At 55.0% G+C, this 26,598-nt stretch overlaps 1 protein-coding gene across 2 annotated transcripts in view; it reads left to right on the forward strand.

Annotated features, from left to right (window-relative positions):
• The window catches only part of RPTOR (regulatory associated protein of MTOR complex 1), a 94,001-nt gene that overhangs the window by 63,689 nt on the left and 3,714 nt on the right, over positions 1-26,598 (forward strand). For both annotated transcript variants that reach the window (XM_088176681.1, XM_088176682.1), the window contains 12 exons: positions 3,112-3,215; positions 4,025-4,205; positions 5,052-5,162; positions 9,519-9,624; positions 11,367-11,481; positions 11,951-12,075; positions 13,182-13,286; positions 15,577-15,624; positions 20,886-20,992; positions 24,158-24,285; positions 24,380-24,466; positions 25,805-25,921. In XM_088176681.1, coding sequence (XP_088032807.1) covers positions 3,112-3,215; positions 4,025-4,205; positions 5,052-5,162; positions 9,519-9,624; positions 11,367-11,481; positions 11,951-12,075; positions 13,182-13,286; positions 15,577-15,624; positions 20,886-20,992; positions 24,158-24,285; positions 24,380-24,466; positions 25,805-25,921 — 1,334 coding nt within the window. The remainder of the gene's footprint in view (positions 1-3,111; positions 3,216-4,024; positions 4,206-5,051; positions 5,163-9,518; positions 9,625-11,366; positions 11,482-11,950; positions 12,076-13,181; positions 13,287-15,576; positions 15,625-20,885; positions 20,993-24,157; positions 24,286-24,379; positions 24,467-25,804; positions 25,922-26,598) is intronic.

A 26,598-nucleotide genomic window follows, 5' to 3' on the forward strand; every position in this document is an offset into this window, starting at 1 on the left:
GCCTAAACCTCCATCCTCATCCCATCTCATCCTGGGGGTGACAAGATGGCCCTGGAGGTGCCACCCCGGGGCAGCACCTTCCCCCTGCCCGGGCCAGGCCACCCCAGGGCATCTTCTCACCCCTGGCTGGGCACAGAAAGTTCTGTGTGAACCTTTCTGGCCACTCAAGCATCCAGCCCATGAGCCATTGCAACGGGAATTCTCTTACTGGGCCTTTCCAGGGAATGACCCCAGAGCCTCAGCCTGGGGCTGCAGTAAGAGATGCCAGCATTGTGCACTGCCATCCCAACGCCTCAGAGACCCCTGCTTTGAAATCACGTTTTCTCTTGAGACAATAGTTACTGACTTGAGCTCTGATGTGTTTGAAGTGCACGTGCCAGTGAGTGCCAAGGGCTGGGCTTGGCACAGGGAATTCTCCTGGCAGTGGGGGCAGCGGGCTCAGCCCCTCCCTGCTGAGACAGGGGTGCCACAAATGACAGCTGGAGATGCCAGATGAGGGGAAGAAGGAAAGGAGAAGGTGGAAGATTTCCCTCTCTCTGCTCTAGATGCATGAAACTGTTTCAGTTCTGTGTTTGGAAGGCCCTTTGCAAAATGAAATGTTGCTCCTGCTATTCGAAGGGATACAAAGAGGAACCAGATCTGCTTTTCCTGACTGAAATGTGTTCTCAGGAGTTCTCCCTGGCCAGTGGGGAGGTGGATCAGTATCAATATTGATATTGATGCTGCTGTGCCAGCAGGAATTGTGGTCATTCTGTTGTCACATCCCTAGGGAATGCTGGGGGGAATTTGTGTTGGCTCTGCCCAGTTTGGGCCTGGCTGTGCTGAGCCAAGTCCCAAGCTCAGGTGCTGGGTCTCTGCATCTCCCCCTGCCCAGCTGGGCCAGCTGCTCTGCCCCTGCTTCCTAAGGCACAGCTCTTCCAGCAGCCTGGGAGAACAGGAAGCATTCCCATTTCCAGGGGGTTTATCTGGGGATGCTTCAGTGAACAGAACTGATGTGCTGTGTGCCTTAGCCCAGGAGCCACAGGGACAGTGCTCAGTCCTGGCTTCCTGCTGTGCATGTGGGGGCTCTGCTTTGGCCAGCACCACCTGCCCTGGGTGGCTCCTGACGAGGCTTTTTAATTCAAACAACGCCATAAAACACGAACAGCCAGGCTGGGAACTGCCCAGCACACTGAGCCTGGCTGGCCCTGCCTGCTCCTGCTGCAGCACCAGGCAGGGGCTGATGCAAACCCGTGACAATCCAGTCTTTGCTGACTGTGGCCTGGGACCTTTCCTTGGTGCTGATGGAGCTTCTTGGATGTAGAAGGGAGTGCTGGACGTGGGCACTGCTCCTCCCCAGTGTGTGCAGACTCGGGGGTTGGATTTTGCCAGTGAACCAGCAAACAAAAAATTGTTTTTCTTGCTTAAACAAAAATACTGCCTCAGGTGATGCAGAGCACTTGAATCTTCCAGGGGTTTAATATTTTGGTTTAATTACTGCAAAATTCAGGGAAGGAGAGGCTTCATTTTGGAGCTGGGCCAGCTGAGGTTTTCTTCCACTGGCACAGCTGAGCAGAACTCTGCAGTCTGGGGGACCTGGCTGGGGGCTTCAGTGGGAACATCTGGGCAAGCTGTCCAAACATCTGGAGAGGGCTGGGGCACTCAATATTGCAGAACCATGGAGTGGGTTGGGTGGGAAGGGACCCATCCCAGCCCCTGCCATGGCTGGGACATCTGCCACTGTCCCAGGATGATCCAAGCCCTGTCCAGCCTGGCCTGGGACAGATCCAGGGGCAGCCACAGCTGTGCCAGGGCCTGCCCACCCTCACAGGGGACAATTTCTTCTCAATGTCCCACCCAGCCCAGCCCCTCTGGACACATTCCTGTGCCACTGCTCCAGGTGGCCCTGCCTTGCCAGGGGGGTGACCTGGCTGATCCCCAGAGGTCCCTTCCAACCCCACTGCTCTGGGATTCTGGGATTGGTGTTACCAAACCAGAGCAGAGTGTCCTGCTCAGGTTTTTCCTGGAGCCAGGGCTGTGGATGTGTTTCTGCAGAAGGGCTCGTGGCTCTGGGCTGTGCTGGCTGTGAGCAGCCGGTGTGTGGGCTGCAGGGAGGGCAGGGAATCTGCTGCTGCTCTGTCCCTGGGCTCCTTCCTGCAGGGAATCTGCTGCTGCTCTGTCCCTGGGCTCATTAGGCACTGCTGGGCCTCCCCCAGGCTCAGGCTGCCTTGGGATTTATGTGGGTGATGCAGATGGCAATGGTGCAGTTCTCCTTCCTGGCCTGAGCCTTGGAAATCGCCCAGAGCTGCTTTTTTGTGAGCACCAAAACAAACAGCAAGGACCCAGGGTTCAGTGTTGGCCTCGAGAGACTTTGTGTAAATCAAAAAGCTTTAAGAGGGAAGTTTGCTTCAGCCCAGGCTGCTTTGCCCAGGTGTTTTTAATGGAAGGTTTGAGGCTGAATCACAGAATCACTGAGGCTGGAAAAGCCCTCTGAGCCCAGCACTGCCAGGGCCACCACTGACCATGTCCCCCAGTGCCACATCCACGGAGCTGTTAAATTAAATCCCCCCAGGGGACTCGCCCCGGCTGTGCCAGGGCTGCACAGCCCTTTCAGGGAAGGAATTTTCCCAACACCCAACCTAAACCTCCCCTGGCACAACTTGAGGCCATTTCCTCTTGTCCTGTTGTCCCCAGGGAGCAGAGCCTGACCCCTCCAGCTGTCCCCTCCTGTCAGGGAGCTGTGCAGAGCCAGAAGTTCCCCCTGAGCCTCCTTTTCTGCAGGCCCAGAACGTGCTTTATGATTTCTGGTCACAAATCCTGCGGGTTATGGGAGCTGCAGGAGGTGTGAGGGCAGGGCTGGTGGCTTTGGGGGACACTGGGCAGCTGAGGGGACCCCAGGCTGTCCCCCTGCCCTGTGTTTGGGGTGCAGGGGCAGGTCCTGCCTGCAGCTGCCTCTGCTCAGAGCTCAGAACTCTCGGGTAAGTGTTGGTGCCAAAGCCAGCAGTGGAACCATTGGTGCTGGGAGCAGCCCAGGGGCTTTGTGTGAGCCCAGAGCCCCCAGAGAGCCCTCCCTGCCCCGGGCTGGCCGTGCTGGGGCCGTGGCCACTGCTCAGGCTCCTGTGTTTTCCCCAGGCCACGGTCAATGCTCGCCCCCAGCGCATCCTGGACACCTCCTCGCTGACCCAGTCTGCCCCTGCCAGCCCCACCAACAAGGGCATGCACATCCACCAAGTGGGGTAAGTCCAGCCTGGCCTTCCAGCACCTTCTGTGGCTGGGCTGGGTGCTCCCTGCCCAGCCCCATCCCCGGGAGCTGCCCCAGGGACAGGAATGTGGCTCCTGCAGTCAGCAGTGGGGAGGTTGGAGAAGTGGAGTGGGTGGAAAGCTCTGGGAAAAGGTGGGGAGTTCCTTCCTGTTTTCCTTTAGGGCAAAGAGTAACAAGCCCCACTGGGTATGTAAGGGTGAGCTGAGGAGCTGACTTTGGCTGCTTTTACCTTCCCTGAGCTGTGCTGCCCAAATTCCCTCTGACGTCTGAGCTGTGCCTGCTGCACTTGGAGCTGATAAAAGCCGGGGTTAAGTGATGGACAGCACACCCTGCCTGAGCTGCAGGGAAACTGAGAGTGCTGGGGGCTGAAAATGGGATTATTTCCCAAAACTCCTCTCCAAGAGAGAACACCACACATTAGACCTGTAAGATTCCAAGCTGGAACAGAGGGCCCCGTTTAAATTCCCATGGTTTGAGGCTTCAGTCCCCCCATGGAAATGCAGTCCCCAGTCAGGGTGAGTTAGGTCAGGCATCACAGGTTCCCAGAACATTAGGGTTCATCCCCTCAGTCTGGGGTGGGCGCAGTCAGAGTTCCCTCTTGCTTTGGGGTGGGTTTGGCCTTTGGAGGGGACGTGGGAATCGTGACATTCCTGCAGAGGAGGCACCACAGTGAGAAAACAAACCCTGTCAGAAGGGAACCACGTGAAAAGCCGGCAGTGCACACACAAACCTCGTGTCCAGTGATACCCAGAGCCTGTCCCTGTGTTCTGCTCTGTCCCTCAGGGGGTCGCCTCCCACCACCAGCACGAGCAGCTCCAGCCTGACCAGCGAGGTGCCCAAGCAGCCCGTGAGCCGTGAGCTGGGGGCCGTGCGCCCCAGCGCCACCAGCGTGGCCGTCCAGTACACCCCCCACTCGCACCAGTTCCCCAGGACCAGGAAAATGTTCGACAAAGGCCCAGAGCAGGTGAGGAGAACTTCTCTGGCAGCTCCTCCCCGCTGGGCTTTGTCCCACTTTCTTTCGGTCGTGGTTTATTTCTGTGCGTCCCCTCGTCTGCTTCCAGCTGCTGCTAATCCAGATTGGCTGCCTCTAAGCGGCCAAATAAAAATTGATTAATTTATTTTCTTCAGGATAAATTGTGGTTTATAGCTTTTGATAGGGCATTATTCACTTCTGCCACTAAGCAATGTGTCTAATCAGAGTCCGTGGCTTACTCCTCTGTGAACATTCGTGTGACAACCCAGAGTGACAACCCAGAGTCAGGTCCCCGACCCTGGGGGCTGCTCTGCTCTCCGGGCACAGCAGGGACAAGGGACAGCTGTGATCACAAGGAGAAAGTGAACACCTTCCCTTCCCTTCTCTGGGCTTTGTTTCTGAAAGGGAAGGGAGCAGCTTTTCCCTTTTCCCTCGGGGTGTCCTGTGTGACAGACACTCACCCACACCCACCTTGGCACGGGCTGTGTCTGGATCCTGAGTCACCCTCGCTGCTCCCCAGCCACATCCCTGGGACAAAGCTCCCCGTGAGGTTCCGTGGGGCTGCTCCACCCACATCCCTGCAGATGAGGGGATGAGGGAATGTGTCCCTTCCCAGGGAGTGACCCCAGGGCTGGGTGTGACTGTCACACCTGACCCCAGAGCTGTGACTGTCACACCTGACCCCAGGGCTGGGTGTGCAGCGTTTCCTGCCCTGGGCACTGTGTTTGAGGGTTTTGGTGCCTGGCTGGGGCAGTGGGGCTGTCCCTGGGGATGTCCCCGGGCTGTCCCTGGCTGTCCCTGGCCCTGCAGTGGCTGAGCCCTGTCCCCTCCCCACAGACAGCTGATGATGCTGATGATGCCGTGGGACACAAGAGCTTCATCTCGGCCGCGGTGCAGACGGGTTTCTGTGACTGGAGTGCCAAGTACTTTGCCCAGCCCGTCATGAAGGTAACCCTGGGGCTGTGCTGGCCCCTGGGCACGGCCCTGCCAGCCCTGCCCTTCTCCCTTCTCCTCCCTGCCCTCGGCAATGAATGGGTTTGCTTCCATGCTGCTGCTCTGGGGAGCTGTGGGGCTGCTGTCAGGACCAGAGGGAGCAGAAGGGTCAGTGAGGGGGGGACAGAGAGCCCAGGGAAAAAACTCAGCTTCCCGTGGAGCACAATCCACAAAAAATGTAGGAATGAGGAGAGGTTCTGGATCCAGATCCCCCAGTTCTGCCTGGTTGCACTGCAGAGTTGTTCCATCTGAAAAGTTGTGCTGCTCTGCATATAGAAAATTGCATTGTAGCTAAAATGAACTGGTTTTTAAAATAAACACGTGGAATAAGGACGGCCCTTTTCCCCAGAAAGGGTAGTGGGGGGCTGGAGAAAGAGAGATGCTGTTTTCTTTGTGACATTCCAGCTGAGGGGATTCTGAGGCTGCCCTGGGAGAGGCCGTGGTGGCAGCAGGACAGACCCTGCTGTGCTCAGGTGGGGTCTGGGAGCTGCTTCCAGCACACACTCCCTGAACTTACAGGGGACAAAGTCAGAGTGGCTGGATGCCCACGTGTGCCTGGGGGAAGCTTGGGCAGCGTTACTGTTGGGTTTTAAAGTTTAAAAAAAATAAGAAGTTGTGTTATAGTGAAGAATGAGGGTGGTGATGACAAATTTGCATCTAGGTCTCTTCAGAAGTGACTTGTTTGGGGAGCTAAGTTGTCTCTGTGTGAAATGAAAGAGAAACTGAAACCTTCTTCCAGGTGAAACTCAAGCCAGAGCTGTTAAGAGATGGGCAAAGACATCAATGACTGGAAAGAGAAGCTGTTAAATTCCCAGAATATTTTAGCTGTTAAATTCCCAGAATGTTTTAGCTGTTAAATTCCCAGAATGTTTCAGGCAAAGCTCAGGTTTCAGGTTGAAGTATGAACCAGGAGGAGCAGTAAATCTCCCTCATTAAAGGGAACTCGCAGGTGCCCTGGGAGGCTCCGGGAGCCCGGAGGTGCCAGGGCTTGGAGCTCCATCTCTTGGAGGGATTGCTGTGCCTGCCAGGGACAATGGCCAGGCTGCACTGATGCCTCTCCACAGTGGATGTGAGGTGGTGAGAATGAGGAAATGGTGAGGAAATGATGTGGTTTTAGTGCTGCCTCTCGGGGAGCTGGGGCTGAGCCATCACCACCACACTCCTGGAATGTTCAGGAGCCGGGGGGGAGGGAATTGCCCAAATTTAAGGAAATGAGAGCTGGACAGGCTCTTGATTTCCAGAGGGAATCACCAATGAAGTGATTTCCTGACACTTCCTCAGCTGCTGTGAAATTCCCTTTGTGCTGGAACCAGCCAGTGATTCCTTAGGGCACATCTGGGATGTGGGGTTGGGCTGCCTGGCCAGGCTCCCACCAGGGCTCTTTCTCCTCCACATGAGCTTCAGGGTCTTGATTCAAGCCCAGAGCACAAGAGGAGGAAGATGATGTTTGGGCTCTTCGTTCTTATTAAAATCATTTGTCTGCTCCCTAAGAAAACCTCTTCCCAGGAAGGAGGGGGGGTCTTTATTAATAAAATTAATCAGAGTAGGCAGCCAGGCACGGGCAGGGGCAGTGGGGACATGGGGAGCTCTGTGTGGGAGTGCCTTTACCACAACTTCCTGCACATAAAATAGACGAAAAGGCTTTGGGGGAGGCAGTGGAAGAGGTGGAGCATTCCTGTGATAATTCCCGAGGGGAGCCATGGGGAGGGGCTGTCCTGCAGTCCCAGGGTGTTCTGTGTGTCCCAGGGAGCAGGAACAGGGCACAGCCCTGGCTCCCTGAGCCTCTGGGGCTGCCAGTTCCCCCTGCCTGAGCAGGAGCTCTCCTCACCAGCCAGGGTGAAGCTTGAACAGAACCAAATCTGTGTTTTCCAATCACACAATCGATTTCCCTGGTACTTCTGCAAAGCAGCTTGGAAAGGCCAAGGAGAGGGAGTTTCTGCAGGGGTTATTCTGTCCTAGCAGGGAGTTACAGGTACCTGTGGGATTGGGCTGGCTGTGTGTGCAAGGGACAGGGAGAATTCCCTCTGTGACAACTTTCCCTGAGCTTTCTTGGCTGGAAGTCAGGGCTGGCAGCTCGGGTGCTGCCTGAGTTTCCATGGAGCCCCTGTTCAGGGAACAGTCCTGCCTGGTGCCTGCTGCCTTTTGGGAGCTTCAGCCTCATGAAAAAGGCAAAGAGTGAAGTGTACCAAGTGCTGATGGAAAAGTGACATTGGTGCTTAATTCCAGCCGTTCTTTTGGAGCTGCTGCCTGCCTTCATAAACAGGGAAAGACAAGACAACTGTTCCTGTAATGAATAAACATAAAATTACTGTGAGTGCATCTTAGTCATATTTAATTTATGAATTTAGTTTTGCTTCATGGACCTTGCCCTGAGAATGCTTTCACTGGAAAGACTGAGGGATTAATTTCCAGTGTAAATCAGGAGCTGCGTTTCAAGCCATCATTCCAGGTTTGATTTATTGATTATCTAATCAAATAAACAGAGAAGGAAAACTCTGCACTGTAAATTCTTCATGTGCCAGGAAAAGCAGGTCCCTAGGCCAGCTCTGGTGTCTGCAGAAGCTTTTCCTCCTCCTGCAGTCCCTGGTGGCTCAGGGCTCTTCTGGGAGCCACGGGGAGCAGGAAAGCCTCGGTGCCAGCTGTCAGGAAGTCCTGAGTCAAGGAGAGAGGAGCCAGCATCTGTTATTTCCAGGGCTGGCAGAACATGCAGGCAGGAGCTGGGAAGGATCCTGGAAGGTGAGAATTACATAAGCAGCCCTTGCTGATAAATCCCTGATAAATCAGGAGCTGCTGCACTGAGCCTTGGCCCTGGGTCCAAGTCCTGGGAGAGGAGAGAGATCCTGCAAGAGCTGCAGAGATGGTGAGCAGGGAGAGCTGGATTTACCTCTGGAGCCTTGTGCCAATGCTCCCTGCTCCCCTCCTGGCACCCCCAGGGACAGGGACAGACCTGGCTCAGCAAGGAAAACTCTGCTGGGGGGTTCAGGAGCTCCTGCTCCCTGTCTGGGACAGGCTGGAGCTCTGGGTCGTGATGCCCATCCTGCAGCTGGAGCATGTCCAGGGCAGGGAGCAGAGCTGGGTTTTGTGTTTTTCTGGCAGGATGATTCCCAGAGGGGGCCAGGGCAGCTTTACCTGCGTGCTCTGACTCTGCACTGGTGGTCCAAGGGCTCTTCCCTGGGCTTGATTTAATTTATTCCCTGAGAAGCTGGGTTTTCATTAAGGTGTAGGTGTCATCTCTCCCCTTTCAGATCGCTTTGATGTATTTTAGCTCAGGTTTGTTTATTGCTTTTCATTAGGGGTCGTTTGTCATTGCCTGTCTAATAGGTGCTGTGCTGAAATAAACTGCTTTTTTCTTTGCCAAGAGGAAAGGTGGAGGGTGGGCTTCTTTTTTTTTAAATTTATTTTACAGAAGTCCAGCTCAGTAACAGCTGTTTTCCAAAGGATAGCATGGTTTGAAAGCAGGGTTTGTAATAGTGACAGATGATTTAAGGACTTTCTTATACAGGGAAAACAGCGTTTGTTTGTGGGGAATTTGTCTTCCTTCTCCAAGAGTTACTCCTTTGGAACAACCAGCATCAAAGGAAGCTGGATCAGAACCCTGTAGTTGATCCAAGGATGGTTCTGGAGCAGGGGAGTCTTGGATAATTTTTTAAGCATGAAAAACACCTCAAATGTAGCTCCTGCCATGGTTTGGGGTGAGATCTTAAGAGTTTATTCCTTTTGATCCTGTGTTCTGAATGAGGGTGGGAATACCCGGGGGCTGTGAGTCCCAGCCTGGCCTGGTGCCTGGAGCACAGGTTTTGTAGGGGAGCCATGGAGTGCTGAAACCTGGAGCTGTGGGGTGGGAATAAATATCAGCAAATGGCTCAGAGTGACTGTGACTGCAGGGCCACTCTCCCGTTCCAGGGGGAATTTTGTGTATCAGGAAAGCCAGGGTGACACAGGGGCAGGCTTTGGAGAGCAGGGAACCAAAACAGGGCTGCTCCTGTCAGTGGTGGAGGAAACCTGAACATGCCGGGGATTTGGGAATGCAGCCATGCCCTGCTGGGCCAGCAGCCCCTGATTAGCAGGAAAAGAAAGATTTCAGTGTGCTCAGAGCTGGCTGTAGCAGGGCTGAGCTCCCTCTTTCAGCTGGGGGTTGCTACGTGATGCTGCTCAGCCGAGGAGAGTTAAGAGAGAGAAATCCGCGCTCGGAGATCAGGCTGCAGTGTCACAGGGGACAGGGGCACTGTGGCATCGCTGAGCTGATTGCTGCAGGGCTGGGGTCACTGCTGAGTGTTTGTGTGTGTGTTTGTGTGTGTCCTGTCCTGGCAGATCCCCGAGGAGCACGACCTGGAGAGCCAGATCCGCAAGGAGCGCGAGTGGCGCTTCCTGCGCAACGCCCGCGTCCGGAAACAGGCGCAGAAAATCATCCAGAAGGGTGAGTGCTGCCAGCGTGCTGCAGAGCCCAATTAGCCACACTCCTAATTAGTGATGGCCCCTGCAGCCCCTCACACTGGTGCCTGTTCCCTCCTGGTGCAGGGCAGCTGCTGCTGCAGGTGTGTCACTGCTCCAGGTGTTCCCCTGTTCCAGGTGTTTCCCTGTTGTTCCAGGTGTTCCCCTATTCCAGGTGTTCCCCTGTTCCAGGTGTTCCCCTGTTGTTCCAGGTGTTTCCCTGCTCCAGGTGTTTCCCTGCTCTCCCAGCTCTCTGTTCTCAACTGCTGGGCTTGGTCCCTGCTCGGCTCTGGAGGGGATGGAAGGTGCAGAGCTGCAGGGTAACTCCAGAGCTGCAAGCTCAGGGTTTGCTGTGGGCCAGACGAGCTCAGGGCAGACCAAGGAGCTGCTGGACCTGTCCCCCCCAGCTCAGGGGACACCTCAGGGATGTCTCTGATGTCCCCTGCTCCGCTGAGCTCTGGAAGGGGTTGTTTAGTCCTTGTATCCCATTTTATTTGGAATATTTGTGTGTGTGGTTGGTGTGTGCTGTTCCCAACGAGCCTCAGCTCCCCAAGACCCTGGGGCTGAACCTTTTAGGGCTCTCTGAGGCAGCTTTGGGCTGGGATTCTCTCAGCACAGGAATTTCTTCGAATCAAGTGGAACCTAATGAAGCTTCCTGAGGAATTTGCATTCCTCAGTTTTTCCCTGAGCAGCAGAGGCTGGGGAGCCACAATTCCAGGAGCTCCTGGTGCCCTCCCCATGGCATTCCAGGAGCTGCTCCTCCCCAGGAGGCTTTTTGGGCCACACAGGGCTGGAAATCCCAGTGTGCTGGGGGAAAGTGCCCGGGGCTCAGCCCTGTCGCTGGGAGGCTGCTCCTGGGAGTGCATTTGGAGCTTCATGCTGGGAAACTGCAGAATATCATTGAGCAGGGAAATACAGAAATGATCCTGGAGCCCAGGAGATGGCCTGGGAGATCTGATGGAATACAAAGAAGGGGATTTTTCATGCTTGCCTGGAGAAGTTAAATCTCTTTCTAGACAGTGTTCATATTTGGTTGCTTGACCTGAGTGACTGAAGTGCCACTATTCATTAAAAAAATAATGAAAACGTGAAATATTAAAAAGAATTAAAATAGACTTACAAGCTTTTAATGAAAATTAGATTCAATGCATTTGATGCATTCTAAAACAAACTGAGGCTGAATGAATGTCCCCTGGGTTTGGGGGTTTGTGTGATGAATTCAGAGAGTGCCAAAACCCAGCAGTGTCAGGGGTCCCAGCACTGTTTGTGAATAGCAAACTGCTCTGAAAACAAGATGGGAAAAGTCTTTACCCATCATTTTAAGGTCTCTGTGGAAAATACATTTTTCATTTGCAAATTAACCTCAAATTTAAGGGAACTGAAATGGAAAGTTAAATAAATAATCCACAAGCTACAGTGAAATGCTGTATTTTAAATTGACCCCCCAAAAAAATAAAAAAGGCATTTTCATATTTTATATTTTGAAAGAATACTGTTGGTTTTTCCCCCAACACAACCTGGCATTTCCCTGGGTTTGGCTGGGCTCGTTCTCTCTGCTTGCCAGTGTGAAGGATGAAAGGTTTGTCACCACCTCGGTGTGCACCTCAAGCCCTGAGGCTGCTGCCAGGAGGGAAGGGCTGGGCAGGGCTGTGGCACTGGGGAGCTGGGGCTGTCCAGGCCATCCCTGGGGACATCCCTGGGGATGCTGAGCTGGTGCTGTCCCCGCAGGCATCTCCAGGCTGGACGATCAGATCTTCCTCAACAGGAACCCGGGCGTGCCCTCCGTGGTGAAATTCCACCCCTTCACCCCCTGCATCGCTGTGGCTGACAAGGACAGCATCTGGTGAGGGCTGGGGACACGGGGGGGACAGCAGGGACAGCATCTCCCGAGGGCTGGGGACACGGGGGGACAGCAGGGACAGCATCTCCCGAGGGCTGGGGACACGGGGGGCACAGCTGGACCTTTGTCCTGGCTCTCTCTCAGAGGTGCAGGTGTTGAAATCCTGCCCTGGGAGGGTGGCACAGATTTGCTGTGGCTGCCCCTGGATCCCTGGCAGTGTCCCAGGCCAGGCTGGAATAACCTGGGACAGTGGGAGGTGTCCCTGCCATGGCAGGGGTGGCACTGGATGGGATTTGAGGTCGTTCCAATCCAAACCATTCCATGATTCCACGGAATTATTAATCAATTATTATTCCATGTGTTATTAATCAAACGATGCCAAACTCCAAAGGAGAAATCCCAAACAGGGAAAGGAGTGCATCTCTACAGCTTGCACAGAGAACTGAACACTCACATGTTTGTTCCTGCCCAGTTTCTGGGACTGGGAGAAGGGGGAGAAGTTGGATTATTTCCACAACGGGAACCCTCGGTACACGCGGATCACGGCCATGGAGTACCTGAACGGGCAGGACTGCTCCCTGCTGCTCACGGCCACAGGTAAGGGACTCTGTCCCTCCAGCAGGGCCTTGGCACAGCTCCAGTCCAGGTGAGCTGCTCTGCACCTGTCCCCTCCATGGCTTGGTCCCAGGCTGGCTCTGCCCTCCCTGCTCTCAGCTCAGAGCCATTTCCACTTCCTTGTACTGAAACCTCTCAGATGGATTTTCCAAGGACTGACCAGGCCAGCACTTGCTGAAGTCACTCCCACCTGAGTCTTTGCTTGTTGTGGTCACCCCCTCCTATGGCCCACCTGGGGAAAGGTGATTTGAGCTGGTCACAGCTGCTGTCCAGAGCTGGAATTGTGCAGCAGCCAAAGTGCAGGAGCTGCAGTTGTGTTCTGTGCTGGGCTCGTGTGCAGGCAGGGCTCAGCCTCGGCCCCAAAGCTCTCAGGTGGGTCTGAGTTCCTCTCCAGGTCACACCTCACCTGAGCAGCTCCAGCTGCCCCCAGGGGTTTGCATGAGGAGCTCCTGCCCATTCTGTGCTCTGGGAAGCTGAGCCAGACCTGCTCCTCTCCCAGGGAACCATTCCAACCCTGCACTCCGAGTGTTTTCAACAGCTCCTCCAGATTCCTGCTCAGGTTGGCTGTAATGAAGGCAGGAGGAAGGGGAGCTGAGAGAGCCTTTAGGACATATTTCTTTCAATTTATTGATTCTTAGCACAAAAGTTTCACAGATGGGGAGCAAATTGAAAAAAACACACGATGTTCTTGAAAGATTTGCTGCTGATGGGTTGGGCTTTGATGCTGCTGCTTCCGTGGGGCTGCTTTGTGTTGAGTGGGTACTTGTGTGGCCCTCGGCACCAATCCAGAGATAAATCCTGCAGAAAATGAATGTCAAGGAAATGGAGAGACATTGAATGTCAGGTGTTGTTCAGGGGAGGAGAAAAAAACTCTTCCAGAACAGCTCCAGTAGAACAAAGCTTTAGGTTTCTTGGATGTAAATTAGAGAGGGAAAACAACTCCAACAAAAAGCATTCGAGTGACACTCTGAGATGTGGGGTCTGTGTGACTTCAGCTCTGCTCCTCCTCCTCTTCCTCGTGCACAAGCAGCTGCAGGAGCTGCCCCAGCAGTGACTTTGCTTTGTGTTCTTTCTCTGTGCCCCCCAAGACGATGGTGCCATCAGAGTGTGGAAGAACTTTGCAGACCTGGAGAAGAACCCCGAGATGGTGACAGCCTGGCAGGGGCTGTCAGACATGCTGCCAAGCACTCGAGGTGGGTCCCACTGGGGTTTCTGTTGAGAGGGTGAAAATCAACTTTGCAGGAGGAGCCTGTGACCTCCTTTAGCCCCAGCTCCAATTTTGGCTCCTGTTCCTCCCTGTTCATTGTGGGTCAGGAGGTGGCAGAGGGACGTGTGCTCTAAATCTGGCCCGTGCAGAAGGGCAGCACAGTGAGACATTGGCCTGCTTGGAATGTTTGGAAAGCTGGGCAGAAAAGGGTGTAAAAAAGGAGCCTTGGCATCCAGCCACACATGGGATGAAGCCAGAAAACCAGTGTGTGTAACCCTGAAATCTGTTTTAGGACATTACAAGTTTTGGGACACTAAAGGAGGTTTTGGGATATTTAAAGGAGGTTTTGGGATATTTAAAAGAGGTTTTGGGATATTAAAAGAGGTTTTGGGATATTAAAGGAGGTTTTAGGACACTAAAGGAGGTTCTGGGATATTAAAGGAGGTTTTACAGCATTGCAGGAGGTGGATGTTCCCTCATTCCCAGAGCCCATCAGGTGCTGATGCTCTGATGGCAGTTCTCTGTCCCTGGATGTTTCTGCTCAGGGCTGCAGGTTGTTCTGTGTGTGCTGTGCTTCCATCCTTGGTGGATTGATGGGGGAGGCTGCCTGGCCCCTGCTGTGCACGAGGTCACATGAGATGACCATCATCCTTCATCCTGACCTTAAAGGCTGACAGTTCTCATTTCTGAGCTGCTGTGCTTCATCCCAGGAGCCTGACACAGCTCTTTCAGCTATTCATTGGATTTTCCTGGGGCTGCCTGGTGTGTTTTTCCCCTGGCACCTCTCAGGGAGCAGGAGCTGTGTTTTGTGTGAGGGCAGTGCCCAGAGCTGATGAGGAGCTGCTGGAAGCTCAGAGCCTGCTGTGCCAGTGGCACAGGCTGCCCTTCCCAAGGTGGCAGCAGGAGCAGAGGGGCTGCTGTGAGCAGGCAGGGCCCAGGAGTTGTGACAAATTGTCCTTTGTGGTGTCACTCTGTAGTTCTGTGCCAACAAAGACCAGCTTTGCTGCTTGATGTTTCCCATCCCTGGATTCAGGATCTGGTTTCTGGGAGCTGGGAATGTCCCTGGGCTGCCCTGGCCATGGCTCTGCTCCTGGGCAGGGAGTCCACCTGTCCTGCCTTCCCTTCCACCTGCACTGTGCTGGTTGTGCCTCACTCTGGACAGGATTAACACCCAGAAAGGACTGTCAGTGTCACAGGACAGGATTAACACCCAGAAAGGACTGTCAGTGTCACAGGACAGGATTTAACACCCAGAAAGGACTGTCAGTGTCTGACACTGCAGAACAGGCTCAGCTCTCAGAGCTGGGTGGTTCCATTTGCCAAAACAGGACTGGGGAAACTTTTAAATCCATTCTCTTTAGCATTGGTTTGGGGTTTTTTTCTCCCCTTTGCTTTTTCTTTCCCTTGTGGACTGAAGCAGTCTGGGGCCAGTTTTCTTTGCCTTCCACCTTCCCAGCAGATTGGGCAGAAGAGAAGGACAGATCTGTTTGTGGACAGAGAAATGAGTGTAGCCACTTGAAAAGAGCTAAGTGGAGCAGGTCCCTGTGGAGAGGAGAGTCTTCAGAGTCATCTGCTGCCAAGGCCACAGCTGTGGTCCAGCACTGCCTCACAAATCTGAGGATGCATCTTGGAAGCTGCAGAGCTCAGGAGTTTTCCTGGAGTTTGTTTGCTGCCACTCTTGATTCCCTTCCCTGCTGTCCCAGCTTTTCCCCTGTGTCATGATGTCACCCTCAGCCCTGAACTGCTCTTGAGAGCGGCCAGGACACGGCCAGGACTTGACTTTCAGGGCCATTTTCCTACTTACAAAAGGAGAGAGGAATGTGTCACACCTGAATGTTTGGATGTTTGAGAAGCAGCCCTGGGTTGTGGGGGATGGACAGATGGACAGATGGACACTCAGGGGCAGCCCAGGGCAGGCACAGAGCTCCCACATTTCCCCTGGGAGGGCAGGGCTGGGCTGGGGGGCTGTTCCCTGTGGGCTGTGGGCACACAGGCCCTGATCCTTGGCACATCTGTGCCCAACCCAGGAGCTCTTGGGTGTCTGCCTGTGCTGGAGGAGAGCAGGGCCCAGCTGAGGCTGGGGGGCTCCTGCAGGGCTCCCACCCAGCCAGGTCCTGCTCCCCACAGGCTGCTGCCCTCCCAAAACTGCTGTGCTGCTCTGGGTGCTGCTGCTTCTCTTTCGTGTTCTCCAGGTTGAGTTGCTGTTTCTAATCCCTGCTTTAAGCTGGGTTTTGCTCTGGCTGACCCTGACCCTGCTGATCCCTGTCTCCTCACAGGTCTGGCCCGAAGGGTGTCCATCTACCTGGACAGGAGCAAGCAGGGAGGTGAGTGCTGCTCCTCTTACCTGTGCTCAGGGGGTGGCAGGAGCTCCTCAGGGTGCTTGGTTGGGGTTTTGCTGTGTTTTGAGGGATTTTGGGTCCCTGTGGCTCCTGGAAGCTTTGCTTCCAGCCCTGCCATCCCCTGCCCATGCAGGGAGGGATCTGTGCTCCCTGGGCAGGCACAGACCCTGCTGGGAGAAGGGAACCTTCCTGCCAGCCTCTCTGAGCTCCCCCAGCCACAGATGTGGGGGGATTTGGGAATCTCTCTTTTCCAGGGAGATTTCAAAGCATCCCTGGACTGAAGGGTTGGAGTGGGAGGTCCCAAATGGAGCAGAAAGCTGATGTGGGTTTGGCTGGGCTTTATTTGTAACAGCCCTGGGCTGTAAAGATCCTGTGGAAAGGAGAAGCTGGGGAGTCTTTCCCAGCAGCCTCAGAATCGTGGCAGAGATAAACCAAAGAGAAAAAAGGGGAAATTTAATTTGGATCCATGGGAATAGTTCTTGCCTGTGAGGGTGGGGAGGCCCTGGCACAACTGTGGCTGCCCCTGGATCCCTGGAATTGTCCCAGCCCAGGTTGGATGGGGCTGGGAGCAGCCTGGGACAGCGGGAAGGTGTCCCTGCCATGGCAGGGGTGGCACTGGAGGGGCTGTGCCCAACCCAAATCCTTCTGGGTCTCTGATAAATGTCACAAATTGCACTGTGCCACGGGGAGGGGAGGTGCAGGACGTGCCCAGCGTGTCGCAGGGTCCCTGGGCAGGGTCTGTGTGGCTCTGGGTCCCCAGCAGGAGGGGGAGCAGGTGGCTGATGTGCCGGGGGCTGCTCGTGGTGACGTCACCCAGGATGTTCATCAATTATTGATATTTGCTGAGTGATCAGAGCTGGCTGTGTCTGCCCTGATTAATCAGCCAGGCTGCTGGCAGGGCTGATTCAGAGCTCGTTAGTGGAGCTGAGCAAATCTCTGTGGTGTGGGAGCTGGGGCAGGAGCGAGCAGAGCTGATGTGTGGCTGCTGCTGCTGCCTGGCTGCAAAATCCCCCAGCCAAGGCTAAAATTAGCAGGGCTTGGCTGCAGGGAATCCCTGCTCAGGGAATCCCTGCTCAGGGAGCTGAGCACGGAGCAGTTGCAGGGAATTCCAGAGCTGGATCGATGCTGTGCTGCCAGCCCAGGGCTCAGGGGCAGGGCAGCTCCAGGAAATCCTTCTCCAGCTGCCTCTGCCCTGCTGCTGACAAAACAGCACAGGCATCCCCCTTCCCTCTGGAGAGCTGTAAAAAATGCATGGCATTAGTGCTCTCCTGTACAGCAGCAGTGTTGGGACACTGCCCCAGCCCTGGAAGTGTCCCAGGCCAGGCTGGAGCTGCTCAGGGGATCAGACTCAGGCTCAGCCTGGGGACCAGGGGGCACAGGGAAGGCAGGAAGGCTTCCCAAATTCCCAGGAACTCACACCAGGAGGGCTGCAGGAGAAGCAGCACAGTTCTCAGATTGTTTGGTGGCAATAAACTCACTGGAGAAATGGCAGCTCCAGGGGTTTGTGTTCTTTTAATTGAATTCCCAGCATCCCAGCTCCTGCTGTCCCTCACTGCAGAGTCCTTGGCAGGAGGAGGGTGACACTTTTTGAGAGGATGTTGTAGAAATTAATGATGAGTGAGGTCATCCAACCCTCCCACTGCTTCCTGGAAATTAAAACAGGGATGAGCTTCACTGCTCAGCCAGGAGGGCCCGTGATTAAAAAATGATCAGGCAGATTTCAGGGTGGTTTGTGCTGTGTTCCATGGAGGTATTCCTGATTCCACTGAAATGCCAAGGACAGCCTGGCCGTGCTCCTGTGATGTTACAGATGTTGGGAATGCAGCTGCTTTCACCACATTAGCACTGGAATCTTTCCATGGAATTGTCCATTCCAGGCAAATGTCTCTGGCTCAGGGGCAGTCCTGAGGGAACAGCCTTGGGAAGTTTTACCTCCAGGAGCAGCTGTTGGTGTGGATAAACTCAACCATACAGAGCTGCCAGTGCTGGCTTTAAAAAACAAACAAACAAAAAAAAACAAACAAAAAACCCAAACCAAAAACAACGACACCTCCAGCACAGACATTTAAAAATTCCTTTCCCTGAGCTGTGGAAGATTTGTTGCTCATTATCTAAGAACATAATATCCCTTAGGGGAAAATGGTGCTCTCAGCTCCTGATGCATTGCAGCAGTGCAGGGCTGGTTCCTGCAGCTCTGGGAGCACCAGGATTCACCAGTGGGCTGTGCATGGGGCTGGGACAGCTCTGTCCCTTGGAGGGTGACAGGTCAGGCAGAGCCAGCTCTGGGGCTCAGAGCAGCACCTGTGGGCAGGAGAGGATCCAGAGCAGCTCAGGTGTGTTCAGTACCTGTGGCAGGAGGGGCTGGGGAGCAGCTCAGGTGCCAGGCCCAGGAGCCAAAGCCCTGTGGGTGGGCTGAGGCTCAGTTGTAACATCCTGGAGCAGGACCTCTGTTAATTAAAAAGGAAATGATCATTAGTATTCATCCCACGTTCCCTCCCCATCCCAAAACACCGTGAATTGAGCATGGAGACATGAGCCAATCCTGGATCATCTCTGCCATGCAAACCTGTGCTTGTACATAGAAATAGTTCAGCTATTTCTGTCTCATTCCATACTGTGAGTGCCAGCTCTGGGTGGAACATTTCACAGTCAGAGGAAGCTTTCCTTCCCCTCACACACTTCCAAGTGACTGAGTTGTACATTGACATTTATGTCCAAGGGCTTTTCTGCTCTCCAGACAGGTTGGAATTCTGGTTCAGCATTCCCAGGTGCATCCCCTTTTTGGCCAGGGCACCTTTTTGGGGTGCAGCAGGAGCAGAGCCCCCAGCCCAGAGCCCAGCCCAGGATCCTTGCAGCCAGGACCCAGCACCTCCAGGCTTTGGGATGATCCAAACCCTGCCCTTCCCTCTTCCAGGGAGCAGCAGTTATCCCTGAGCTGAACTATTGAAGTTTTAATAAGAAAGGCAGAAGCTGCAAGGTCTCGAGCCACACCAGACCCAGCATCATCCCTGGATGTGCCCAAGGCCAGGCTGGACAGGGCTTGGAGCAGCCTGGGACAGTGGAAAATGTCCCTGCCCATGGCAGGGGTGGTTGTTGAGGTCCCTTCCAACCCAAACCATTCCAGGATTCTGTGTTCATTCCCTCCTTTTTTTCCAGCCTGGTTGGCAATGAACCCTTGCCCTTTCCATCTGCTTGTCTCTCCTGGGAATCTTTGTGCAATCCCTCTGGAGCCTCTTCCCTCAGTGAGACTTTCCCTGCCCTTCTAGATGTCATTGCTGAATATCCTCAGTGACAAACTCCTGACAGGCACACCAGGAGAGCCACCAAAAATGCCAGCTCTGCCCCCAAACTCAGAACAGCCTGTCCCTGGAACCACAGCTGGATGGGACTTGGTGCTGATCAGAAAGAAACTTTCCCCAAACTGGGGGGTGTTCCTGGGGAATTGGGAGCTCCCCCAAACTGGGGGGTGTTCCTGGGGAATTGGGAGCTCCCCCAAACTGGGGGGTGTTCCTGGGGAATTGGGAGCTTTGGAGCTGCCTCAGAGCTGTTTGCCTGCTGAGCTCCATCAGGGATGGTAGCAGCAGATCCAGCTCAGCTGCCAGGTTAATCCTGTCACATGGGCTGTAAACAGATGACAAATGCAAACACTTCAGTGGTGTTTATCATCTCCATCACTGCCTGCTTGTTTGCCTCAGCTCTCCAGCCCCTCGAGCTGCCAGGCAGTCTGAAGGAACAATCCATTTGACTGAAGATAAAGGTCCAGGCTCCCAGGTCAGCCCAGAGTCCCGAATTTCCTGCAGGGAGGTGAGGGACCGGCAGTAAACATCAGTGACCTCCTCCATGGATGTGGCAGGATCAGGAATGGGCTCGGATGTGATGCTCAGGAAGGGGAGAGGGGCAGAATGGCAGAATGTTTTCTCTGAAGCTGTGCAGAACAAGGTCATCCCATCATGCTGGAGGAGAACTCCGTGTTCATTGGACGTGGCTGCTGCTTCCTTTGTGCTCTGTAACTGTGAATGTTCTGGTACAAGGTACTTGTGGGCCTTTGGTGACAAAAGAGCACATTGGGCAGGCTTAGATTTCCTGCTGGGGATGATTCCTGGCAGTAAATCCGGACAAATGCACGTTTTTACCTTGTGGACAAGCACGTTGTGGAGTGGAGCCACAGGGATGGTGCTGGAGGCACTGAGTGCTGGGGGCAGGAGCTGCAGTCCTGATGCATTGCAGAGGGTTCTGACTCCAGGTCTGGGTGGTTATGAAACACTGCTCAGCACCAGGGACTCGGCCTGGCACGGAGGAGAGGCTGGACAACGGCTCTGAGAGGCTGGGATGGTGCTTTGAGGGACAGGAATTCTGCTCTGAGACAAGGATGATGCTCTTGGGCAGGAATGGTGTTCTGAGAAACAGGGATGCCGCTATATGAGGCAGGAATTCTACTCTGAGACAGGAATTCTGCTCTGAGCCAGGAATTCTACTCTGAGGCAGGAATTCTACTCTGAGACAGGAATTCTGCTCTGAGACAGGAATTCTGCTCTGATACAGGAATTCTGCTCTGAGACAGGAATTCTACTCAGACAGGAATTCTGCTGCTGTCCCTGCCCTCCCGAGGGGCTGGAGCAGACACCAAGCCTGGATTTCTCCCCTGGTTCCCTCCCGTGGTGCTGCCGGGGGTTTTGTTTGTGTTTTTAACACAGCGTGGATGGGTTGTGCTGAAGTTGCCCTGGAGATGTGATCTGTGCCCTCAGGGATGAGAGCACTGTGAGGGTGCTGGAGCTGCTGTCACTGCAGGGTGTTCCCCTCCTCACAGTCAGTGCAGCGAACTGGTTTGAGCTCCCTCCAGTTGTTAAATTCTCTCCGTGGCTGCCCTGGCTTGGCTGTTCCTTGTCCAGGAGCATCTCCCACATCCTGGTGACAGAACCAGGGCTCGGTCCAGGAGCTGTGGCTGGGAGGTGGCACCAGCTGAGTCTCTCCCATCGGCGTTCAGTGTCAGTGCTGTGTGCAGTGCTGGGCACTGCTGCCCCCGGCAGTTCCTGGAAGTTGTGCTTCCCTCCCCAGGGACCGAGCAGGCTCAGAGCAGGCAGGGTTTGCACTCAGATGCAGGAGCAGCTGATTCAGCCCCATCTGGAGGATGTCTGGGGTGTCTGCGTGTGTCATTTTGCATTTCCCCTGGCTGTGACAGCGTCTGCAGCGCGAGGTCAGCAGAGCTGATGCTCCAGGGAGTGCAGCCTTGCCTTGTTGTGTCTCAGGAGCAGGGATGGTGGTGGACTGGGAACAAGAAACCGGGCTCCTGATGACCTCGGGGGACGTGAGGATAATCCGGATCTGGGACACGGATCGGGAAATGAAAGTACAGGTAACAGTGCCAGAGCCATCCCGTGGGCACAGCGCCCCAGAGCTCCTGGGACTGCTCTGGGAGGAGCTGCCAGCTCCTGGAGCTTCCCTGCTTCCCATTCCCTGCTTCCCTGCCCCAGGGTCATGTTCCAAGGCCACACGGATACTCAGGGAGTGGGTCAGGGCTCTCCTGGAAGCTGCTGTGCTGTTCTGGGTAGGCACCAATGTTTGGAGAAGACGGGGCTGTGGAATCCAGAGCTGGGTACTGGGATGCAGAGATGAGCACTGGGATGCAGAGTTGGGCACTGGGATGCAGAGTTGGGCACTGGGATGCAGAGATGGGCACTGGGATGCAGAGATGAGCACTGGGATGCAGAGTTGGGCACTGGGATGCAGAGATGGGCACTGGGATGCAGAGATGAGCACTGGGATGCAGAGGAGAGCACTGGGATGCCATCCCAGTTGGATTCCATAGTAACTGCAATAGTTTACAGGTCTGTGAAAGCACACACAGCTCCTGGGCTGTGTCATGGGAAAGGCCCTGCCAGAGTTCACTGAGCCCCAATCACGTGGAATTTTCTCAGAAATTCCAAGGAGAAGCAGGTGGTCGCTGAGAATGGAGGCACCATGCTGGAATAAAAAGGAAGTGGAGCTTTCAAAGCTTCTCGAAATTAATTACCCTTGGATGAACATTAATTGCGACACTTTGACCCTGCGATGCAGGATAATTAAGCCTCTGTTCATCTTAATTACTTTCACATATTATTTTTTTCTATGCAAATTAGGGAGCGGCAAAATTCAGGAGGCGAAAATCTTTTAAATGATGATGATTAATGATTGCACCGAAAGTATCTAAAAACATGTTGTTTCTTTTTTTAATTGCAAAGATTGGGTGTTGAAATTCAAGTGTTTGGAACTTCCTGACTCAGTAACTGGGAAAGTGAGAATCAGCACAAAGAGCAGCAATAAAGGAGGAGGATAAAGGTGCTTCCCTCTTTGAACTCCAGAAACCCACAGCTCTGGAAGCACAGGGCTGGAGCTGAGGAGCAAGTGCTTCATTTGCACTTCTGCTGAGTGTTGCTGCTTCAAAGGAGGAGCTGGGGGTGGCCAGAGCCTGCAGCAGCCCCAGGCCTGGTGCCTCTCCCTGCTCAGCCCAGGCTGCAGCAGCAGCTCCAGGGGGGGAAATGCACAGAGGCAGGAGCAGGGCTGAGGTGTGGAATGAGCTCCTGCAGCAGCCTGGGCTGTGAAAGGTGTGCCCATGGCAGGAGGGATGAGATGGGAGTGCCCACGGTGTCCCCACGGTGTCCCCACGGTGTCCCCATGCCTGAGATGGGCTGTAGGGTCCTTCCCCACCCAAACCATTCCAGGATTACCACTCCTGCTTCTGCAGTGCTGCTCAGCATTTTTCCCTGGTTTGAACTGCAAGTGTTTTTCCTCCCAACAGGCCCAGGGATTATTCTGAGCAATTCTTCTGCCTCCAGAAGTGAAAGGGGGGAGGTGGCAGCGTGGGTGCCCAGCTGTTCCCAGCTGTGTGTTCCCTGCAGCTCCAGCTGCCTTTTTCCATGTCCCTTTCCCAGCACACCTCTGAGGGACTCTGCTGGGTGCCCCTGTCACATGTGCCATGGCAGGGATGGGACAGAAGGCACAGCAGTGCCTGGCTTGCTCTGGGGCTGTGCCAGGAGCTGAAGTGTCACTGGTGGGGCTCAGGGTGCCAGGGCTGCCTCACCCTGCTCAGTGTGAGGATGAGGAGGAGGATGGGGATGGATCAGGACCTTGGTTCAGAGCCCTGATGAAGTCCCTGAGGGCAGGCCATGGTGTGTGTGTGAGATGGCCCAGGCCATGCTGTGTGTGTGTGTGATGACCCAGGCCATGCTGTGTGTGTGTGTGATGACCCAGGCCATGCTGTGTGTGTGTGATGGCCCAGGCCATGCTGTGTGTGTGTGATGGCCCAGGCCATGCTGTGTGTGTGTGTGATGACCCAGGCCATGCTGTGTGTGTGTGATGGCCCAGGCCATGCTGTGTGTGTGTGATGGCCCAGGCCATGCTGTGTGTGTGGTGGCCCAGGCCATGCTGTGTGTGTGTGATGGCCCAGGCCATGCTGTGTGTCTGTGGTGGCCCAGGCCATGCTGTGTGTGTGTGGTGGCCCAGGCCATGCTGTGTGTGTGTGGTGGCCCAGGCCATGCTGTGTGTGTCTGTGATGGCCCAGGCCATGCTGTGTGTCTGTGGTGGCCCAGGCCATGCTGTGTGTGTGTGGTGGCCCAGGCCATGCTGTGTGTGTCTGTGATGGCCCAGGCCATGCTGTGTGTCTGTGGTGGCCCAGGCCATGCTGTGTCTGTGATGGCTCAGGCCGTGCTGTGTGTGTGTGGTGGCTCAGGCCATGCTGTGTGTGTGTCTGTGGTGGCCCAGGCCATGCTGTGTGTGTGTCTGTGGTGGCTCAGGCCATGCTGTGTGTGTGTGGTGGCCCAGGCCATGCTGTGTGTCTGTGGTGGCTCAGGCCATGCTGTGTCTGTGGTGGCCCAGGCCATGCTGTGTCTGTGGTGGCTCAGGCCATGCTGTGTCTGTGATGGCTCAGGCCATGCTGTGTCTGTGGTGGCTCAGGCCATGCTGTGTGTGTGATGGCTCAGGCCATGCTGTGTCTGTGGTGGCTCAGGCCATGCTGTGTGTGTGGTGGCCCAGGCCATGCTGTGTGTGTGTCTGTGGTGGCCCAGGCCATGCTGTGTGTGTGTCTGTGGTGGCTCAGGCCATGCTGTGTCTGTGGTGGCCCAGGCCATGCTGTGTCTGTGGTGGCTCAGGCCATGCTGTGTGTGTGATGGCCCAGGCCATGCTGTGTGTGTGTGATGGCCCAGGCCATGCTGTGTGTGTCTGTGGTGGCTCAGGCCATGCTGTGTGTGTGTGATGGCCCAGGCCATGCTGTGTGTGTGTCTGTGATGGCCCAGGCCATGCTGTGTGTGTGTGATGGCTCAGGCCATGCTGTGTGTGTCTGTGGTGGCTCAGGCCATGCTGTGTGTGTGATGGCCCAGGCCATGCTGTGTGTGTGGTGGCCCAGGCCATGCTGTGTGTGTGTCTGTGATGGCTCAGGCCATGCTGTGTCTGTGGTGGCTCAGGCCATGCTGTGTCTGTGATGGCTCAGGCCATGCTGTGTGTCTGTGGTGGCCCAGGCCATGCTGTGTGTTCTGCCCTCTTGCAGGACATTCCCACGGGAGCTGACAGCTGTGTCACCAGCCTGTCGTGTGACTCTCACCGCTCCCTGATCGTGGCGGGGCTGGGGGACGGCTCCATCCGAGTGTTCGACAGGAGGATGGCCCTCAGTGAATGGTAACTCTGTCCTTGTGTCCTCGCCGGCCTCGGGGGGCCTCCCCCGTGCCCTGCTCACCTCACACGTGTCCCTTTGGTGTCCCTTTGTCCCCAGCCGGGTCATGACCTACCGGGAGCACACGGCCTGGGTGGTGAAGGCTTACCTGCAGAAACACCCCGAGGGCAACATCATGAGCGTCAGGTACCCGGGGCTGGCAGCCCTGCAGCTGTTTGCCCTCACTCACAATTTGGTTTTCACTTTAAATTCTGTCCCTGCTATTCCAGCAGCTTGGGAGGGTAAAGCTCCTGAGTTTGACATTTGCTTCAGTAATTAACTCCTGCTCCAAACTCGCTGGAGAGGAGGCAAAGAGGGATGTGGAGCTTTCCTTGGAAGGTTCTTGGTGTGGTCTGGGGGTGAACAGGGGGCTGGCACAACAAGGTGTGTGGGGAGGAGGGGAGGGGAGCAGGAGCTGGGTGTGGAATATCTTCTCTGGGGGGATTTACTGCCAACATCTCCGTGGGGTCATGTGGGGGAGAACAAGAGGAGGATGTGGATGGTGCATCTGTCAGTTCCTGGGCAGGATTCCTGTGCAATTCCCTAAATCCATTCTTGCTGCCTGGCAAACACCGTGGCCAGAGCAGCAGGTACTGATTTGGCCATTAAGGAACAGCAGAACAGAATTTATTGTCACAAAGCCACCGTTTGCACACAAAGAGCCTCTTTTTCTTGATTAGAAAATGGAAACAAAACATAATTTTCTGGGATTCAGAACATTCCTGAGGCGGGGGATGGGCCAGCAAAAATGTATTAAGATTTTCAGACAGGGGATTATGTGATGCAGCTGCCAGATTTGTCGAGCTCCCATATTGGAGTTTTTAATCTTCCTCTCCATAAGCTCCTCCAGCAGCTCCAGGGGTCAGGTCCCTGTGCCCAGGCCTGAGGGCTGGTAGTCCCCTCTCCTCAGAGCCCTTCCAGCCTGGGAGCTGCTCCTGGGGCTGCAGAGCTCTGAGGGAATGTTGGGCTTCCAAAGGCAGGTCTGGGCTCTTCCCAGAGGAGCTCAGCTTGTGGAGCTGAGCCACCTCCCTTCCAGTTCCTCCCAGTTCCCTCTGACAGCCAAATCCAAGGAAAACAAATGACAGGACACAGGGAGATCCTGGTGTCCAGGCTCTTGGAGTAAAGGATGGCACCAGCACATCCCCTCTTGCAGCTTTCCAAGGCAATTTCCTGCAGGAATTTGGGGCTGCCATGGAGCTGGGTGTGTTGGGTGTGCCAGAACAGGGAGGGCACACTTAGAAATGGGCTGGGAGTGAGAGAGGCAGTGAGGGATCAGAAATTTGGGATCAGCAATTCAGGATCAGTTTGGGATCTCTCCCGAGCTGTTCCCTCAGCACAGAATGTGCTCTGGGCGGGAACTCTGCTGTGTGTGTCCCTGTCCCAGTGCCCCATGGAGGTGTTTGGCTCATGGGCAGCCCTACAGCTGCATTTCCTGGGCTCTGGGCTGGGACTGGGCACAGGCTGAGCCTGGCTCTGTGTTTTCAGTGTCAATGGTGACGTTCGTTTCTTCGACCCCCGCATGCCCGAGTCCATGAAGGTGCTGCAGATTGTCAAGGGGCTCACAGCCCTGGACATCCATCCCCAGGCCAACCTGTTTGCATGGTGAGTGCTGAGATCATCCCTGCTGCCATCCCTGCCCAGGCAGCTCTGCAGTGAGCCCAGGGTGATCAGAGGGATGGAGCAGGGCCTGGACACAGGCACACAATTCCCACTGCCACAAAGTGGGAATTATCCATAGGATAGTGGGGGGAAATTCTTCCCTGCATGGGTGGGGAGGCCCTGGCAGAGGGTGCCCAGAGAAGCTGTGGCTGCCCCTGGGTCCCTGGAAGTGTTCCAGGAAGATCCAGGCTGCCCCTGGGTCCTTGGAGCAGCCTGGGACAGTGGAAGTTATCCCTGCCTTGGCAGAGGTGGAGCAAGGTGGGCTTTAAGGTCTCTCCCAGCTCCGAGCATCCCATGAATCCATGATCCCTGGAGAGGATGATTTCTCTGCACAGACATCATTCATGGGGTGCTGTTCCCTTTCCTGTTTTTAACCCCAGCACAGCAGTGCAGCTCCTTCCCTGTGTTTGCTGCTCAGGAGCTTTATCCCTTTTTTTATCCATTAGTGAAGCCGTGGGTCCCTGTTCTGTGTCTGTATTTCTGGGCTCTGAGCAGGGACCAGCAGCTGCTCCACAGCCCCGTGGCCTGGAGCCTGTTTGGGATGCACTGGGTGTGTTTGGGCATCAGCCCTCTGTGCTTTCCTGTCCCAGGTGACCACAGGTCACCGTGGTTCTGGCCAC

Source organism: Sturnus vulgaris, chromosome 20, assembly GCF_052056855.1.
Source record: "Sturnus vulgaris isolate bStuVul1 chromosome 20, bStuVul1.hap1, whole genome shotgun sequence".
Classification (NCBI taxonomy): domain Eukaryota; kingdom Metazoa; phylum Chordata; class Aves; order Passeriformes; family Sturnidae; genus Sturnus; species Sturnus vulgaris.